This window comes from Nerophis lumbriciformis, linkage group LG04 (assembly GCF_033978685.3).
Source record: "Nerophis lumbriciformis linkage group LG04, RoL_Nlum_v2.1, whole genome shotgun sequence".
In the NCBI taxonomy this organism is placed as follows: Eukaryota; Metazoa; Chordata; class Actinopteri; order Syngnathiformes; family Syngnathidae; genus Nerophis; species Nerophis lumbriciformis.
Window position 1 is genome coordinate 22,421,208 of NC_084551.2, and position 21,509 is coordinate 22,442,716.

General features: G+C 38.0%; 1 protein-coding gene across 2 annotated transcripts in view; it reads left to right on the forward strand.

The window, feature by feature from the left end:
* LOC133597770 (CUB and sushi domain-containing protein 3-like) overlaps positions 1-21,509 on the forward strand; it is a 589,433-nt gene that overhangs the window by 346,495 nt on the left and 221,429 nt on the right. For both annotated transcript variants that reach the window (XM_061950753.2, XM_061950761.2), the window contains exons 35-38: positions 2,153-2,277; positions 2,396-2,492; positions 5,420-5,524; positions 21,374-21,492. In XM_061950753.2, coding sequence (XP_061806737.1) covers positions 2,153-2,277; positions 2,396-2,492; positions 5,420-5,524; positions 21,374-21,492 — 446 coding nt within the window. The remainder of the gene's footprint in view (positions 1-2,152; positions 2,278-2,395; positions 2,493-5,419; positions 5,525-21,373; positions 21,493-21,509) is intronic.

A 21,509-nucleotide genomic window follows, 5' to 3' on the forward strand; every position in this document is an offset into this window, starting at 1 on the left:
TTACTTTTCTCACTTTATGTCAAATTCTGCACTGCAACAACATAATTTACCCATTGTGAGGAAAGTAAAATAAAAGTGTATCCTATACTATGTATTTTTTCTGTCAAATACATTTAGTAAAAAAAATACAAAGTACTTTTTTGACCTGTATTATTTCTAGGCTTTTGCGGGCCATATGAAATACATGTTACGCCTATCCATCCAAGCACAACAATTGTAATGTGGCCATGGTATATCAGAAACAAATGATTATTTCATGTTAGTCCATTTTCTATATTTGATATAAAACTATTACTTTTTATTTGGCTTTGCCTGAACCCAAACTGATGTATAAACTCCTACAAATGCAACGGAATTTGAAATATTAAAGTGCTGTACTGATAGTATAATAATGGTAGATCAATCCCCATTGGCACGTTAATTTTGGCAGACCTATTTTATGTATATATATTGTCGGTATTAAATTGTTAAATTCCATAAATCTAAAGCGCTCTGGAGTAATTGCTGGGTCAGCAAGATTCTTAATGGACAACGCGTGGAGCCAACACTGTAAAACATGAGTGGATGGCTACAAGAAATATTGGCATCAGTCCGCTAAGCATTAAATGCATTAGAGGGGTGCATCCCATTTTCTCAACATTTCTGTAATGTTCAATGTCACAAACAATGTCAATGCAATGTGGCCATTGCAACCAATGACCACATTCAAGAGGCTTGATAAATATTTTACTTGTGGCACTGGTGGAAATGAGGTCCACTTGGAAGACGGATAGCGCTCACAGTTGAAAGATGTGATTTATGTTTCCTGCAGGGGATAAAATTGCACTTTAAGGCTGAACTGTTTATGCATTCTGCAAGACACAATTTTGCAATGCCATATAAACATCGCTTGGCATTAAATCATGTGGGCAAGGGTGTGAAATGTTGCTAAAAAAAAACCTAAATAAGTGAGAGGCTTCTACAAAAATAACTAGTTTATTGTCTGTTCAAGCTTAATCATGGAATATGATTTGTCTGACATTAAGTTTGATTTAAATCTGTCAGTACAGTTATTTTTAAATGCTCATTGAATATGCAATATTTTTCGTGTTAAAATAAGCGGGTAAGTGGGGATTTTGTAAAAACAAAATAATAATTCTGCCCTTAATTATGTAATTTCTAAAAAAAATAAAATAATAAGTTGTCAGAAATGTTAATACAACATAATATAGCCAATCAAGGTCAATAATAAGGTTGCTTGCTTGGATCAGATTAAGAATACCCAAAACTACCTGTAACTTACCTTGAATCCTCTTCGTCCCGATTGGGCCATAAGGCCACCAAGACTACCTATGCACCCTATCAAAGCTACAAAATGGTTTGTTCTAGCTGGATGATGGAAAACACAGCATGTGCCACTTCACTCAACACAGACGTCATAACATCATCAAAGCTCACATTTAAGGGTTCACACACAGCACCAACATTTTAGAACACGAATGAAGTGATAAAAGAAAGATATAAATATGACTTGTCTGTGGCAGCGAAGGAGAAAGTTATCAACAAGTTTCCTTGTTGATAACTTGTTTGTGCGATGAAAGTTACATATAGAGGCATCACTAGTTTCTAAAGACAGGGGGAAACTTAATCCCCAGGAGTTCCACGTGAAATAATATAATCACAATAATACAGTAATGAGATATGATTCTCCACTGATGATAATACTATGTGTACAGATAATCTCGGTTTTCATTTGGTAGTAAAGGGAAATGTGAAACGAGACATATACATAAACATAATCATATTTTAGTGAATAATGAGAAACTATTCCAATTCTGACCACTTTATGTAGAATTTTTGGAGCTTTTTTGTTAAAAAAAAAAATTCAAAACAAAACAAAATTATAGAGGGGGTTTATCTCGATATGTTCTCGATATGTTTCATCTTTAAAATGAAGAACCTAATTAAGGTTTTTACATGGCTATTAAAAGGCTTTATTATTGCATGTAAACCAAGTTTGTGTGTGGGATTTAAGGTGGGATGGGGAGCCCTTGAGTAAACTTGTGTATGGAGTCTCAGAATGTGTTGCTACGGCCCAAACCCCACCCAACCTTAACTCAAAAGGGGTGGTCACCAAGTATGTCTCTCTCACTTTCTGTCTCACTCTTTCCAGTTCCCTGTGGAGGTGTGCTGACTGGTCGCAGAGGCACTATCCTCTCTCCTGGATACCCAGATCCATACGCCAACTATCTAAACTGTGCTTGGAAACTAACTGTTCCAGAAGGCGCAGGCATTCAAGTGAGTTGTATTTTCCTTTTTAGTGTTTTAATTAATTTGACATAGCTTATTGGTTTAGGAAGCTTGTCCCCCTCCTCCATGTGAATATGTACTTTTGAACCATTTGCTTTGTATCTAGATCCAAGTGGTGACCTTTGCAACGGAGCACAACTGGGATTCGCTGGATTTTTTTGACGGGGTTGACGGCAATGCTCCAAGGCTTGGTAGCTACTCAGGTAAAACTGATACAAGTGAATGTCATATGGCATATGGAATGTCAAGTCAGAGATCAGAAGCTCCTGGCAGCAGCACAAATGCGGTGATTGAGCAGATGACATTTGACATGCTCTTCGAGAGCACTGTGTAAAACCTTCTTCAAAAGTCAAAGAACATCCTCCTGCACAAAATCCTCCCAAGTCTCTTGTTGAGATCTTCATATCGCAGTGTCTATTTTTGTGTGGGATTACAGTATTGCCTTAAGGTGACATAAGAACAGGGAGCATTGTGCTAAATTCTGAATTGACATTGCATTATAATATAATTGGCATTAGATGATATTCACTCTTGAATTATCTCAAAAATCAAATGTATTATTGCCTGATAATAATAATCATAATGTGCAGATCTCATTTTTATTAGATTTAAAAAGGAGGACTATTTGGAAAAGTTGGTCAGCACTATTATACAGATATTTACAGTCATACTTCGGTTTTTAAGTAAATAAGTAATTTGTTTCAACATTGCTGTTATACTGTTCGGAAACAGAAAACGTTTTGCCCAAGGCAAATATTGCAATTGCAAACAATCTGTTCCAAACACCCAAAATATTAACACAAAACACATTTTTAGAGAATAATTGTACACGCGAAAAAGAACGTAAAATACATTTAAACAACAGAAGAATCAAATTGTATTATGTGATTCATTATAAGTGTTTTTCATAACATCAACAAATGCTTCACAAAGTGCTCTACAGACTTAAAAAAAAAATTCCCCGATGACCCACCACCCACCATTCATCCCGTCACCAGACACATACACAAATTAATGCATGGTTGAGTACAGAGGAGCCAGATGAGGAAACACTATCACAAGGCACCGGGATGCTGACACAAAGCACCACCGCAGCCATGGCCGATACATTGCAGAGGGCTCCCTCCGAGGGACGCTAGAAAATAAAAATAATGAGATTCAAACAAATTGTAAGAAACTACGATTAAGAATAAAATTATAAATTAGGAGCAAAAAAAGCGTAATAATAATGCATGTACAGTAAATGTTTAATAAATAGAAAATAATAACAAGTAGTATAATAATACAAATTAAAAGTAAAGTATGAATAATCTTAATACAATTAATAAATATTGAACTAAAAGCCAAATCAAAAAGGTGGGTCTTATGTTTTCCCGCACACCTGAGGTTGTCTGGCAAGCTGCTGCATAGACGTGGGCCAAATTAATCGAAATATGCCATTGTTAAGAGCTCCCCATTGAATGTATAAATGAACAATTAACATCACTCAGTAGGTGTCCATGCACTAAATTAGTCTAATTTCTCAAATTGTTTGGCTCTAAATAGGCCTCCTACAACCCATGGAAACACCTTAATCCAATCGTGTTCGGTTTTTGAAATGTTGGACTAACGCACCTGGATTAGGCGATTGCGAGGGTGTGTGTGTGGCCAGAGAGGACCCATCGTATCACGCATGTGCCAGTCTCACCGTGCAGGATACAACCCGGAAGCAAATCCTGTTCAATGAAAACAGAAATCATTATGATGAAGAGGACACTGTTTTTTTGCTTCACAAATTAAAAGAACAAAACATCTGGAAGTGCATTGATGGTACAAAAATGAAGCAGAGATTTATATACAAAAGTAGTAAAGGAAATGTAGAATGCCGGCTTGATTCTGACTCCCGAACAAAATATGAATGAGATGAAAGATAATTAAGGAAGTATATTAAAGGAGAATAAAAAAATCGCACACAAACGTCTTCACATTGCATTTGTGCACTCCAAACTGATTAGCAATAACTCTGTATTCCACACAACTGGCAAGCTAATCCAGAACAATAGCAACCTTTATCTGGAACAGTCTGTCAGAGCACAAGCTGTCTTTTCCTTCAAATTTAAAACTCCTTCCATCCATTCACAAAGCTTTTTGAATGAACTCTGAGATATTCAAAACTTTTGTCTCCATGATTCTCCTTCCGAAAATTCCTTCGAAAAAACTCTGCCGGCCTTTCTTTGCTTCAAACCTGCATCCACCGGGATACATTCTTGGTAGTATAGCGCAATCCAAGATAATTTCTTAATGTTGTCTGCTATTTGTGCCAATATGACAGCGGACATCACATACAACAAGTTGTAAGGGTCCGCAGATGCCGAGTGTGACAACATAGGTCAACCGGAAAAGCAATATATTAATCTAAAAGGAAATAAGCACCCCCTAGTGTACGGGAGGGACACTGCATTGACGCTTGAATTTCACACGTAGGTGTAAAAATATGAAAAAAACGAGCTATTTAAAAAATCTGACTAATTTAGTGCATGGAAACGTAGTGACTTTTACCTTTATTGAAGACTCGTTCGCAAAGACTGCGCTGATGGTAGAGCCCCGCAGACATCACCTTTGTACTTTGCAACAAGTTTTTTTTTTTTATTCATTCCTTCTGGCACTTGCGACTTTCTTTGGCCACATGTTGGCTTATTTTGCAGTCAATCAAATTATGCACAGCAACTGAGTCACGATTGCATGGGACTCTTAGTTTGGGCACTAAACACCTGGGAAGGATTCGCAGTTTGTGTGTGTTTGTTTGGTCGTACGATAACAGAGACAGTGTACGAAAACACTGAAGCCTACAAAAAGTGTGGTGTACGAAAACATGCCTATATTTATGTTCATTAAGTTTTTTTCTTTTAAAGTATTTAGTGTAAATGTTTTATGTTTAATCACCATTACAATAATTAAAAATGCACACCCGGAAGCAAAGTATTGAATTTCTACAGAACTGTGTTTATTTATAAATTGCTAAAAACTGTTTAGTGCATAATTTGACACTACAATTTGAATTAATTAAGGGATTCTGATTTATTTATTCTTAATCGGCAAGAAAGAAAACAACTTTTTGATAGTGGGCTAACTAATTTCTATATTATTACAGGTACAACAATTCCCCAACTACTGAATAGCACATCAAACAACCTCTACCTGACATTCCAGTCCGACATCAGCGTATCTGCCGCTGGATTCCATTTGGAGTACACAGGTATGAGGAGAGACTGCATGTCTGGAGTTTGTTGCTTTGTTTGTCACTTGGTTCTGTGGTGGGAAGGAAAAAAAACCTTTTATGGGCGACTACAGTTACACATAGAGACTTAGATGGAGTGACATGCTCCCATAATTCAAGATGCTCCCAAGAGTCCCAAGTATGTATTTTTAATGTTTTCTTTTTTGGACAGCATTTTTTTGTGATTCGAGTATATTTTCAAAATATTTTCCATTCTCTACAATTTTGCCCATCATCTCCAATCCTAATGTGAGACAAACACATGTCTTTCCCTTTTCTGTGCATCCTAAATAACAGTGCTAACAGTGCAGTTATGGGAGTACGATCTATTCAACCTATAAAACCCTCTAAAAAACGTTCAAAAACCTCCAACAACGTTGTATATACATGCTGTAAGGATGTATGTAATGTAGTAACAAGCACATTTATAATGACATGTTAAGCATTACAATAACTTCTTTCCTGAATGCACTGATTTCACGGAAACTTCACTTCCGTCAACACAACAACGTAGGGAGTGCTTTCTGTATTTGCAAATTTTAAAAACAGTGCATTCATAGAGCAAAAAGAAGCAAGAGTTGAAAATTAACATCCATTATAATATAATAAATGAATGCAAATGTATGCAAAAGTTACAACTGTGGTTTAGACGTTGAAGTGTTTCTACACGTATGCTTTTAAATTGACAGGAGCAGGTCGGATCCCAAAGCTAGCTGCAGTCAGTGAGGTTTATTTACTCTCTCAGCTGGCCTCCCCAGTTTTTTTGCATTCAAATTGTCTGTATTACTTTATGGAACAGATTTAAATATTTTTTTTTTTTTACATTTGATTGTCTACGTCCAAATTGTAATCAGAATCAGAATCAGAAATACTTTAATAATCCCCAAGGGGAAATTAAGATTTTCAGCAGAATCCCATTCAAGAGCAGACAAACATTACAGGGAGACAGAACAGGATGGCCAACTTCGGTGCCCCTTACAAAAAAGATGAGAAACGGGTATAAAAAACCTAATAGCCATAGCACACATAAATATGTGTGTTAGAGGGAAACATCAAAGAACACAACGGACATTAAAGACATTAAAAGAGCAGAGCTGATGCAACCAGCCACTTCTACACACAGCCACAAAAGTAAAATAACACCAAAAAAAAACATGTACACTTTGGTGGTCTCTGCGGTGTTCCATGCTATCGTCTGCTGGGTTGGGGGGAGCATGGCCAGAGACAGGAGCAGACCCAACAAAGCAACCAAGATGGATTGTGATGGATCAAAGAATCGAAAATTTCCTTATTCCTAATTAAATCCTGAAAGTTCAACTTTGGCCTAACAAGAAACAACTAATGTTCCATCCATCCATCCATTTCCTACCACTTGTCCCGTTCGGGGTCGCTGGGTTGCTGGAGCCTATCTCAGCTGCATTCGGGCGGAAGGCGGGGTGCACCCTGGACAAGTTGCGACCTACAACTAATGTTGACCTGAGTAATTCTAAAATATAATAATGTCCAAATAAATGTCCGCTATTTCAGCAACTTAAACACATTGTATTGAAAGTTAAAAAAAAAAATTATTCTTCATGCACACAAAAATATCTAACAGTGTCATTTTGTCAATCCTCATAAACGGAAAATAAATGTTGGGATATACTCACACTCGGCCATTGGAAATGCATACTACAGTGTGGAAAAAATTTAGTGGCCTTACACATAATTTCAACAACTACTTTGTTATTAACATGTTGACTTTGACAGTCCTAGAACACACCATTTACAATATTTTGCAATTTTACAAGCCAAATGCACATTATTTTGGCAAATGATCATGTACATATGCGGTAATGCAAAGATATCAGTGTAAGGGGGTTGTAAGGGTGAAGCAGTAAGCAACCCTGAAGTAGTCCGCAGTTCTGTGGGTGGCTCAAGGATACTTTGGCAATGGTTTGGAAGAAATCTGGCTTGTCTCCAGAATGCAGTTACAATTATGCATGCTTGGACCATAGAGGGCTTTCTGTTTGTTTGTCAAGGGGATTGTTCAGCTTACTTATCTGCGACTTTCCAATCCCAAAAAAACCTCCCCAAAAAACAAGTCCTTGCAGACAAGCACCCAACTTTCCCCGTCTTTGGTTGTGACGTTTAAAAATGCAGTCGTTTATGACCCAGTTCCACATCGTTATTCATGTCTTGGTACGTTCTATTTTTTCGGTAAGTTGCATTTGCAGTCTCGTCTTTGCTGCTAATGCATTATTTACTCGACTTAACATTGAAACGATGTTCTTAATTGTGGAGATGCAGACAGTTTTTTTAACTATTATTTTTGGGGTTATTTATTTTAGTTTGTTTCTTTGCTGCATATAAAATAATGAATTTAACTAGAGTCAGAAAAGCAGTTGCATCAAAACAAAAGAAGCACAGACACACGACTCAGATCATCTTTTTTTATTGTCAGTTGTGGCTGCGTGCAAATATCTTCACATTGCAGACAGTTGACAGAAATGCCTCTCACCGTCACACAGTCCTTCATTTCGCAACGTCTTTCTCTGCTGGCAATACAAGTCCCACAGTAGGCCCTTTCTTTGTTTCACCTCACTTCTAATATTAGCCAAACATTGCATAGTAATCATGTCTCCTCAATTTATCAATAAGAAGTTTTCGGGTAAGATGTGAACATGGAGTGTGTTGCTGTAAAGCTGTCAGCAGAGGTGCAGTCACAGAGTCAAATCAGTGTGTAGGAAGGGGACAGCCGCAAAGAAAACGCTGTCATGCTAGACATAGACTCTGTTGTGTTACATGTCACGGCTTTGGAATGGCAGCATGACATCCAAAATCAAAGAGTGCTGTAGCGTTTCAGCAAGCAATGCTGCATGTCGGTGTTATTTTTACAGGGTTTCGTCGAGTCTCTCTAAAAGTGGGCACTGCCAGCTATGTGCTCATAAAGTGTTAAGTTGTGACACTGCTGCTCTTGTGATGTGTAAACCAAATAATGAATTCCCTTTTCTTCTTTACATGTTGATTCATGCTGATATCGCATCGAATTACATCGGTATCAGCCAACTAGGGTTGTACGGTATACTGGTATTAGTATAGTACCGCAATATTAATGAATAATTTTCGCCTCTGAAAAGTACCGGTCAATTGACCCCCTGGCCCCCGCGCCCCCTTCGTAGTCACGTTGTGTCATTGCTGGTTTCCGAGCAGACGAGCATGTTCGGCAGCGCACAATCTTACAAGTAGACACAATGTGTAGACAGAAAAGGGAGAACGGACGCATTTTGGCTTAAAAACTAACGATAAAGGTGAAGTTATAACACTGAAACGCCCACTGGAAGAGGTGCTTTAAGACATGGCTAGCTAGCTAGCGGCTAAAGTCCAGCCCCAGTCTGCAGTGTTTTAACTACTTCTAAATCACTAATCCCCGCCTCCATGGCGACAAATAAAGTAAGTGTCTTACAAGTATCACCCCTGCAGGACGAGGAATAGTTAAACATGCTTCACTACACACCGTAGCTCACCGGTGTCAAAACAAAATGTAAACTAACACCATTGGTGGATCTACACCTGACATCCACTGTAACGATACCAAGTACAGTAGCGTATCTAGTCCATACTAATATGATTACGTTTGTATTTTTTGGCATCACAACATCTTCTTTCGTTTTTTTATATTATGTTTATAAACTCAGGAAATATGTTCCTGGACACATGAGGACTTTGAATATGACCAATGTATGATCCTGTATTTACTTGGTATCGGATTGATACCCAAATGTGTGGTATCATCCAAAAACTCATGTAAAGTATCAGAAGAATAAGTGATTATTACATTTTAACAAAAGTGTAGATATCACATGTTAAGAGAGAAAGTAAGCAGATATTAACAGTAAATTAACAAATACATTAATAATTAATTTTCTACCACTTGTCCGTAATATTTTTGACAAAATAATAGAATGGAAAATGACACAATATGTTACTGCATATGTCAGCAGGTAAATTAGGAGCCTTTGTTTGCTTACTTACTAATAAAAGACAAGTTGTCTTGTATGTTCACTATTTTATTTAAGGAAAAATTTGCAATAAGAAACATATGTTTAATGTACCCTAAGATTTTTTGTTAAAATAAAGCCAATAGTGCAATTTTTTGTGGTCCCCTTTATTTAGAAAAGTATCGAAAAGTATCAAAATAATTTTGGTACCGTTACCAAAATATTGGTATCGGGACAACACTACAGCCAACACACAAGGCTCCAATATCGGCATAGAATCATAAGTGAAAAAGTTGTATTGAAACACCCCTATTTAAAATACAAAAGTACATCATAACATTTCTAATATAATTTAGGGCTATTTTAAGACAAAACCCAATTTTGATTTGTCTGCTACAAATTGCGATTTGATTTGCAATTGTTTTGATTTTCTTCATGTCAATGCACACAACTGGTAAGTGAAGGAAGAAGTAATGTTACTTTTACACTATCAACATATTCGTGTCTCAAGTTGCCACACATAGCGTATGCAAGAATCGACTTTCAAAAAAGATTTGGATTCACGTATACAATGCCCATGTTTGCTTACACCGTCCGTCCTTGGCCGCTTGCCGAAGCCTCATCGCAGTCCAACCTTTTTAAGCTCAGTTGACAGGCCTAGTACTAAATAAGTCCTTTCAGCAATTTTACACTGTCACCATTAAATCAGTTTTCAGATACTGTACAGTAATACAACGCAAGTGGTATTTGTTATTAGCACTCTGACTGTATCGGCTGTAGCGCACACATCACTTTTTCCTGTACATAGTTTTGATCGGTCAGCAAGGTAAGGATGCAAGGCTCGACAATTCTAATTCAATTGAAAGATGCAGGAGAGAAAAAAAAACAAAAAACCTCAGCCTCTCACGAGTGATAATTGCAGCAATTAAAATCTCGATGTCGATTTGATTTCAATTAATTGCGCAGCCCTAATATCATTATAGTTATGAAGAAGACCGCAGAGCTCTTATGTTAAAAAGATGAACAAACACATTATTGATTAGGACTAGCTTGAAACATCTCTTGCTACATGATTTCAGATAAACTTTGTGGATGGTCACTGTTTTTGGAAGAAATATGTAGCAAACAACACATCCAGTAGCCATCTGTTTTGGATGATTGTTAAAATCCACGGAGGAAGAAATGCTTTTGTTCTCTATTGTTAAAGCGCTTACCCAGGTCTCCTAAGGCCTGTGGAATATTGACATTATTCTCACAGGAAATACAATGCTTTGTATCCCAAAATGCTGTCCCTCATTGTTTGATATTTACCACACTGTGCAGAAGCCAATGTTATTTCAGTGTAAGCGAGATGGAGTGAGTATGACAACCATATAAATACATTCTTGACACACAAGGGAAACATCTATGTAGGATTCAATGTACCATGTATACTACCTGATTTATCATGCCTGTGCTGTTCCAGATTTTATTAATAATGATTTATGAAATGACAGTAAGATATTACAGGCAGACCCATTTATGACACTGTACCATTGCTTACGGCTCTCGGCTACTCAGCAAAAATATGTGACATTTCAGTGTTGTTTTGGGTGCTTGTAATTTGAATCTCATTTTTGTGTGAAATTAACATGTGCTATACAATGTTGAAGTTAAATTTTATATTGCTTGTATCACATGGTAATTTTTTTGTCAGTTACGTAGTATTCAGTACAGTGTAGGGCCTTGCAATGGGCTTGTTTTTATAATCACCATTGTGAAAATTAAAACACACCACCCTGCTATGATACTCGAGGCATGGCAAGTATAAAGTAAAATTTATGGGTGACTTGGGGGTCATTAAATTGTAATGGCTTTTCTGTTTGCTCAGGCCTAATCTTTACACAATGCCCAGTGCAGACAGCACTTTGGCTTCTATGGCACAAGTGTACTGTCATTTTTCTCTACGAGAAACACTAGGTCACACCGATAAGGAATCATGTACATGCATTACTCAATAAAGGAATAGCCTGTGGCAATACAGAAGGCATTCAAACATATGGTATCTAGGATTAGGCAGTGGGCATGAATGGGGAGCCAGGTTTAAAGTTCCAATTTGCTCGGAATCGTCCACATTTCTAAACGTCGATTCCTATTTTCAATGCTCAGTCCGTCAACCGGAAGAATAAGCTGCCACAAAGGTGGCTAGTAGCTAACTATATCTCCGTACACCGTGTCGAGCTGCTCCCCTAAATCAATGATGATAACTCGTAAATAAACATTGCAAAAGTCAGCCAATGGGAGTCGTTCTATTCTGCCTATAAAGTTCTCAAAAAAACCTCCATCAAGGTTTTATATACATGCTGTAAGTATATATGTAATGTAGTAAGAGGCACATTTATAGTAACATTTAATATTTATGTATTTTGGTAATCTTAAGCATGCAGCATTAATTTCACAGAAGCATCACAATGTTTGCTGTTCCCTTCAACAACAACAACACTGACTACAACTCATGGCAGACTTCATGAGAGCCAACAACCACTACTACAAATTATGATCCATAACCTTACATTTTCTGGACATAAGGGGGATGATCTACAAGTTGTACAAACTGTGTACTAAACACGTCCAGGTTTAGTGAAACAATGAGCATCATGTAGCAGTATAACAAAGTGCTGAACAGGAAATACAAACTACGAGCATAATAAAATAATCACTCACTGTAATGCTGTTTAGACGAAGAAATAATAATAATTCACCCAAAGTTGGGTGCAAACAAGCATTTTTTTCGTGTCTTCCTCGCCCTCTTTGGTCTAATTTAATTGTCAAGTGACCAACTTCTCAGTTTATGGATGCAACCTTCTACTATCCAGGTGAGAGGCATAATTTATAATCTAGAACTAACTTTTACCAGCTCACTATGTCGACACTGTAGCTTTCTGTGATTACAGTGTCACTGAAAGTACTTTGTCTACGTTGACAATTATAATAATAATAAGGTTACAAGATGTAAATGTAATATTGCTGGCGGTTTTTGGATGTTTTTCTTTAGTGGGCTTTACTCCTATTAGCTGTCTTGTTAGCCACTTCATACTTGCCATATTTAACAAATTAGAATGCATAATACAAGGAAAAAGAACAACACATCTGTGCTTGTCTTACATGGAGATTGTGAATGACAGGCAAAAATCCCAAAAAAGTGCGATTGCCCTTTAAGTAATATTATCACTGGTGGACTGGAGGGTGAGGCAAAACATGTTACACACAGAGGGAGAGCAAGTAGTAGCAGCTAAGTTAACTGCTAAATTAGCTTGAAACAACGTAAGAACTAAGTGCTAAGTCAACTTTAAGTAGCGTCGATGGAAGTACGTTACAGCAGAAAGTAAGCAGCTATTATTAGTCAAAATCAAAACAAGGAAATTAACAAATAGATTAATAAAAGAGAGAATGATCTTGCAACTGTTGGTCTGCTCTGATGCTGTATAGCAACAACTGCAAGGCATTTATATAAGGGGAAGACGAATCGAACCATAAATTGGTAGGGAAGACTCAATATACGATTCATACTAGACTCTCTTAGTTCATTGTGTTCTTCATGGTGTTTTTGCAACTGCACCAATTTTTTCCTCATCATTTTCCACTTGAAGTGAAACTTGAAGCCAAGATGATTATTTGTAATAGGTGCATTTTCAGAAATTGCTTGTTGACCAAAGTAAAACAAAGACAACAATCTGAGGTTGTTTTTTTAAGTTATTATGCCATGATTTGCAAAATGATTTTCCTCCATGCGGCCCCTGAGCTAAAATGAGTATGACACCCCTGTGTTAGTGGAATCAAATTGATAATGTTTTCTCCAAAACTTTTTTTGTGTTGTTTTTGTTCATGTTTAAAAATTCAGGAAATAATTCCCTGGACACAGGAGCCCTTGGATGGCAAAATGTAAGGGTTTAAATCAGTAATGGATAGATTTTGTACAATTGACTTTGTTTCGATCAAACATCATGTAATAAAAGAGAATAAGAAGCTATTTGAAATATTGTGTGGATATTGTTGTCAAAAGCACTCACCATAAATACATACACATATTACAGTTAATACATGTGATTGGTACGATTTCACTCATGGATGATCGGAATTGAGGGCATACAACTCTGATTGAAACATATATCTCTATAACATTAGGACATGTGTAAAATGCATTTGTGAAAGTGTTGTGTACTGTGGAAAGACACTTCATAAAACATATATTTAAGTTCTTAGCATTTCTATTTATAAACTGGTTGAAAATGTCCCTGTGGGAATAGCATATATTAGAGCCTTCCTCTTAAAAGAATCGTAATCAAAGATTTGTTGTGAACCAGAATTGAAAGGGGGAACGAGAATGCAAGTGTAATTGTCCAAATCCAGACAATGCCCAACCCTAGTCATATCCATAACATACCCTGAACAAGAGTCTGATCAAATAAAACATAAATACTTAGATATTCTTGCTTTCTGGAAGAACTATTTATTAATAACCTTCCTTGGTGTTGTTCTCACAATCTTAAAATGCAGATGGCTTTAAACATAATTTCTTAGACTTCATTTTGTTAAATTGCATTGTAAGCTTTTTCTACTTACAGTCCCACAGATTCACACTGGAAGCCAGTTGCGCAGAGTTGACAGGGTTTAATATGGTTTTCTTGTCGTTTTTCAAAATAGGTACTTTTGTTGACTTTTCAGTCTCTCCGATCCTTCCTCCCTCTCCTGCACCCGGCCGCTCACTGTTAAAGACAACAGATGATTAGTTTAACACGTACCACCTGCGCAAACTAATCATCTGCCAGCTGTGTCAGCACATGCCACGACCCCGTCTGATGGCGCTCTGTTTTCAGCACCCTGGACAGAGGCGCTGACCTTTACTCCAGCAGCGCGCTGATCACAATCCCCTTCCACATGCATATTCATTGAACCACAAATACGCCTGTGTGCAGTTTGAATTCTGACGTCAATTGTATCGCTTGGAATTAGAATTCGCAGAAGTTGAAATATCCATTTGCATTATTGCGCTATTGAGTTTGTTAGCAAAAGTAACATTTTCTTATCAGGACTGATGTTACAATGTGTTTCCATCTGGATTGCCTAATTAAAAGATATAATCTTTCCAAATGAATCTGGCAGAGTTCAAGGTTTATCAATGAATACAATTTGTTTTTTTAATTAAGAAATTGTAATAGTATGTGTCATTGGCAAGACAGTAACAATGTTTTGATTGAAACAGAACATTTGTACGTTGTGTGTTCCTAGCCATAGGTGAATTGTGATCAGAATCATGGTCTGGCCTTCTAATATTTGACCAAGTAATGGTTAAGCAAATTTCCACAAGGCCTTCTTTTCCTCTGCTAAAATTGAATTCCATTTAAGTTTGGTAAACATGAGTTTTGCAGTCAGTAATAGTTTGTGTTGACCTTGTGAAAGCAGTCCATGCCAAGCATCAACCTACTCCATCTGTACCATTGCCTTTTGTAATGGTCATTCACTCTTTTTGTGAGGAAAGTGCATTTGTTTATTTTTGCTACGTTGCTGTCTGCTACATGGCCTCTGGCTCTGGAAAGTGGAGCCTCTACTTATCTGCTTTTGCAGGCCTCGGTATATAAGTCGTATACATGTTTCAGTTCTCCCAAGCATTTGGACAAGAAACATGTGTTTTGATGATTGTTTTACACACTTGTATCTCGACTAGTACTACCAGGCTGGTGTACTGTTTGTATCATTGTCCATTTATATTCAGTCAAGAATTTGGATTCTGGATAACAACTAAATGTTTTATTTTTTTTGTACTATGTGCTAAGTGAGGAAGTGATGATTATCTCAGATCTTTTGTAACACAATACAGGTGCTAAAATTATGTAGCTTTAGATGCAGTGCAGATTTACATATATGGATTAACAATACATTCATGACTGTCTTTCTGCTACCAGACGCCAACAAGTTTTGTTCAAGTCTATGGAAACAAAACCCTAAATCTTCTGCTAGTATCCTCCCACTCACGTATTCTCTATAACTGGATGCTTCTGCATGCTTTCTAGCACCAGCATTACTGTGAGTGAACCTGTTGAATGTTGACTACAACTTGTTGTGACTCTTAAGTGGTCACTCCGGTTGCCATGTTTACAGTCACAAACTCACCTGCACTACCTGTTTTGAGCTGACAACTCTTTGAGAGCACTTGGCTCTTAAGAGTTTATGCATATTAAGTACATTTGTAACAGATTGTGCAGGTGTTCTGGCTTCTTTTGGCACTAACACAATGCTTTACCCGGTGTGCCAAATATGAAAGTTCAGTATCAGGGTCAAAGTATAGGAGGGTAAAGTTAGTACAATTCCAAAGGCTCCTCACTGACAGGGGCCCAAAAAATAGGATTCTGATAACAACAGCAGCCCCATTGGGGGACTTTTGTAATCTTTTTCTTTTCAAGGGACTAAGAATTGCTGGCAGAGCCCTTGTTCAATATCAGATGTGGGCCGAATCTACTAAAGGTTTGCGCTTATTAAAACATGTGCAAACTTGGTAGCGCATACAAAGCTGATCTACAAAGCTTGTTCGCAGAGGATTACGTCTCTTATTTGAGCAAATTAGAGAGTGCAATTCATTTAGTGTCTGCTTTCATGTTTATTTAGAATGTTTCTTGATTATTATATGCAAATATAATTGTCAGTGAATGATGATTATAAATTAAAACTGTTTTCCAGCTGCTGTTTTGCATTTATATTTAGTACGTTTTAAAATGTGCGCGCAAACTGGCACGATTATGTATAAATGGCTGTGACCGAAGAAGAAAAGACAGAGGACTGAGAAAAAATATTACGGTATGTCTGTACGTGTCCACATATTTGAACTGTACAGTGTACTCGGAAAGTATTCACAGTGCTTCCCTTTTTATATATATATTCACAGCTTTTGTGGTAAAGCTAAAAATTGAGATCAGATGCTGTTTTAACTGATCATCCATGAGATGTTACTACAGCTTAAAGGGGAACATTATCACCAGACCTATGTAAGCGTCAATATACAGGTAAAAGCCAGTAAATTAGAATATTTTGAAAAACTTGATTTATTTCAGTAATTGCATTCAAAAGGTGTAACTTGTACATTATATTTATTCATTGCACACAGACTGATGCATTCAAATGTTTATTTCATTTAATTTTGATGATTTGAAGTGGCAACAAATGAAAATCCAAAATTCTGTGTGTCACAAAATTAGAATATTACTTAAGGCTAATACAAAAAAGGGATTTTTAGAAATGTTGGTCAACTGAAAAGTATGAAAATGAAAAATATGAGCATGTACAATACTCAATACTTGGTTGGAGCTCCTTTTGCCTCAATTACTGCGTTAATGCGGCGTGGCATGGAGTCGATGAGTTTCTGGCACTGCTCAGGTGTTATGAGAGCCCAGGTTGCTCTGATAGTGGCCTTCAACTATTCTGCGTTTTTGGGTCTGGCATTCTGCATCTTCCTTTTCACAATACCTCACAGATTTTCTATGGGGCTAAGGTCAGGGGAGTTGGCGGGCCAATTTAGAACAGAAATACCATGGTCCGTAAACCAGGCACGGGTAGATTTTGCGCTGTGTGCAGGCGCCAAGTCCTGTTGGAACTTGAAATCTCCATCTCCATAGAGCAGGTCAGCAGCAGGAAGCATGAAGTGCTCTAAAACTTGCTGGTAGACGGCTGCGTTGACCCTGGATCTCAGGAAACAGAGTGGACCGACACCAGCAGATGACATGGCACCCCAAACCATCACTGATGGTGGAAACTTTACACTAGACTTCAGGCAACGTGGATCCTGTGCCTCTCCTGTCTTCCTCCAGACTCTGGGACCTCGATTTCCAAAGGAAATGCCAAATTTGCATGGTTGGGTGATGGTTTGGGGTGCCATGTCATCTGCTGGTGTCGGTCCACTCTGTTTCCTGAGATCCAGGGTCAACGCAGCCGTCTACCAGCAAGTTTTAGAGCACTTCATGCTTCCTGCTGCTGACCTGCTCTATGGAGATGGAGATTTCAAGTTCCAACAGGACTTGGCGCCTGCACACAGCGCAAAATCTACCCGTGCCTGGTTTACGGACCATGGTATTTCTGTTCTAAATTGGCCCGCCAACTCCCCTGACCTTAGCCCCATAGAAAATCTGTGGGGTATTGTGAAAAGGAAGATGCAGAATGCCAGACCCAAAAACGCAGAAGAGTTGAAGGCCACTATCAGAGCAACCTGGGCTCTCATAACACCTGAGCAGTGCCAGAAACTCATCGACTCCATGCCACGCCGCATTAACGCAGTAATTGAGGCAAAAGGAGCTCCAACCAAGTATTGAGTATTGTACATGCTCATATTTTTCATTTTCATACTTTTCAGTTGGCCAACATTTCTAAAAATCCCTTTTTTGTATTAGCCTTAAGTAATATTCTAATTTTGTGACACACGGAATTTTGGATTTTCATTTGTTGCCACTTCAAATCATCAAAATTAAATGAAATAAACATTTGAATGCATCAGTCTGTGTGCAATGAATAAATATAATGTACAAGTTACACCTTTTGAATGCAATTACTGAAATAAATCAAGTTTTTCAAAATATTCTAATTTACTGGCTTTTACCTGTATACCTTGATGTTGCAGAAAAAAGACCATATATTTTTTTAGCCGATTTCCGAACTCTAAATGGGTGAATTTTGGCGAATTAAATGCCTTTCTATTATTCGCTCTCGGAGCGATGACGTCACATCGGGAAGCAATCCGCCATTTTCTCAAACACATTACAAACACTGAGTCAAATCAGCTCTGTTATTTTCCGTTTTTTCGACTGTTTTCCGTATCTTGGAGACATCATGCCTCGTCGGTGTGTTGTCGGAGGGTGTAACAACACGAACAGGGACAGATTCAAGTTGCACCAGTGGCCCAAAGATGCGAAAGTGGCTGATTTTTAATGGTTTTAACCCTTCTGAAATTGTGATAATGTTCCCCTTTAATGGAGACCACCTGGGGGAAATTCAGTTGGTCGTACGTGATTTGGAAAGGCACACACCTGTCTATAGTTTAGGTCCTGCACTTGAGACAGTGCATGGCAGAGCACAAACCAAGAATGAAGTCGAAGGAATTGTCTGTAGACCTCTGAGACAGGGTTGTGCCAAGGTACAAATCCGAGGAAAGGTACAGAAAGATATCTGCCTTGAAGGTCCCAATGAGCGCAGTGGCTTCCATCATTCATAAATGAAAGAAGTTTGGAACCACCAGGACTCTTCCTAGAGCTGCCTTGCTGTCTAACTGAGCAATCACGGCAACGAAGTAAAGTGAATTATATTTATATACTGCTTTTCTCTAGAGACTTAAAGCACTTTACAGACTGAAACCCATTATCTACATATTTAAGCTACATTTAAACCACTGTCAGTGGCACTGGGAGCAGGTGGATAAAGTGTCTTGCCCAAGGACACAATGGCAGTGACTAGGTTGGTGGAAGCAGGGATCGAACCTGGAACCCTCAAGTTGCTGGCACGGCCGCTCTACCAACTGTCAGAGCTCCAGCATTCCTCTGCGGACAGAAGAGAAGCTTCCAATAAGGCAACCATCTCTGCATCAATCCACCAATCTGGCCTGTATGGTAGAGTGGCCAGACGGAAGCCAATTCTTAGTAAAAAAAAAAGTTTGCCAAAATGCACCTGAAAGACTCTCATGAGAAACAAAATTCCCTGATGTGATGAGACAAAGATTGAACTCTTTGGTGTGCATGCCAGGCATCATGTTTGGAAGAAACCAGGCACCGCTCATCACCTGGCAAATACCATCCCTTGAGTGAAACATGGGGGTGGCAGCATCATGCTTTGTAGAAGTTTTTCAGCGGCAATAACTGGGACACTAGTCAGGATAGAGGGAAAGATGCAATGACAGAGACATATAGAATGAAAACTTCCTCCAGAGTGCTCCTGAACTCAGACTGGGGCAACCGTTCATCTTTCAGCTGGACAACGATCCTAAGCACACAGCCAAGATATGAAAGGAATGGCTTCAGGACAACTCTGTAAATGTCCTTAAGTTGCCCAGCCAGAGCCCAGACTTGAATCCGGATGAAATTCTCTAGAGAGATCTGAAAATGGCTGGGCATGGACACTTCCCATCCCACCTGATGGAGCTTAATAGGTGCTACAAAGACAAATGGGCAAAACTGTCCAAAGATAGGCGTATTCAAAAAGACTTCAGGCTGTAATTTCTGCCAAAGGTACATCAAGAATACAATTGAACAAAGGCTGTAAAAACTTTTGTACATGTGATTTCATAGTTTGTTTGTTTTTTTTTTTTTGTTTTTTTTAAAAGCTCCAAAAAAAGATCACATTACCATTATTTTGAGGATAAAACTGAATTGATTTAATATCGGAATAAGGCTGTAACATGACAAAATGTGGAAAAAGTGAAGCGTTTTGAATGCTTTTCGAATGCACTGTATCTATTCAGCAATATCATTTTCAAATTTTATAGCTGCTGGATGACTTTACAGTTGATTTGTTCTGGTGTCTGCTGGCTTTTTTTTTTTTAATGGTGTTCTTTTTTTCATATAGGAAATATATAATTATTATCTCTTAAATGAAGAAAACATATTGCAATATACACTTTCTTGCAGCTGGATCCAGACACACTATCACCACACAAGAGGGCCTCCCAGAGCACACCTTTCGCGTGCTAAAAATAGGTTATATTGTTTAGACCGCACCTCAATATAGCCTCGAATTGGTACATATTATGTTTCAACAACATGGCAGAACGCCACTGGTTGGACCATTTGATGCCATAAATATGGAAATAAATGAGTCTCCATGGTAACAGCCGGTATATACGCAAAAAGCCTTTTACATTTGTTGTCAGTTGTACGCACAGTCTTTGTAGATCACCTGCAACATGCTAACTAACACTATCCACAATTCTATAGTTTGTATGCGATACTTAGCACAGAGTATTTGGATCTTAGTAGATCAAACCCTAAATGCGTGAATAGTCAGTCTCACACAGTTAGTATCAGAATACATAAACAATCTCTCCAGTTCATTCAATACAAATGCTCAAATAAATAATTTGTCAAGACAAACCAAACAAGACAAACCAAACAGCCCAGTTGCGATCGATCGAATGCCCTGAGATGATAATGACCTGGATGAATGAGAACATTCAAGGAATATTTGTCAAATATTTTTTAAAAGCTACTTTTCACTAAACAACCAGACCAGCATACCAGCAACAACATAACATTTTAGACTGTTTTTATGTAAATTAATGAAACCTTTTTTTAATTACTGATGAGGTTTATTGATGGACAAGATAAAAGATAAATCTTTAACAAAAAGTTATGTCTGTATTTTAATGTTTTTTAATATTAACGCCATCCTAAATGTTTCCAAGGATGCTACACTTGTGTAAACCTGGGATCTACATCACTGTTAAGCCTTTCATACAAAGTAGTGGGTCTCTCCTGGCAAGTAGTTGGGTAATCACTTTTTTCCATCGGCGCTCAATACTTGTGCCACGTAATTCTTCTACAATTGTTTTATAATTTTACTTTAACAGCTTCACACAACAGTTGGAAGACTGTTGCAATTATATCCATCAGTGGACTAACGTTTTGAACAATTTGATGAGGGCAAAAATTACGCTCAATTATTATGTAGTTAAAAGAACATTTAGGTGAGGCATCGTTCAAATGATTTGGTTTTAATCAGCTTCTTCCACAGGTGTTTACGAAATGTTATTTTTGCCAAGCAGGTTAAACAGGTGTTGGATCATATACTGTGCAGAAGAATGATTGCTGTCCACACTTGTGTGCTGTGACTCTTTCCTAAGCAATAGGTTTGGATTCATGCCCAGAGCCGCTGCCCCCTACTAACGGCCACAAAGTGGGAGACCGCTACACTGTGGGCGACATGGTTTCCTTCAAGTGCGATCAGGGCTTCTCGCTACAGGTAGGGGAAAATATTCA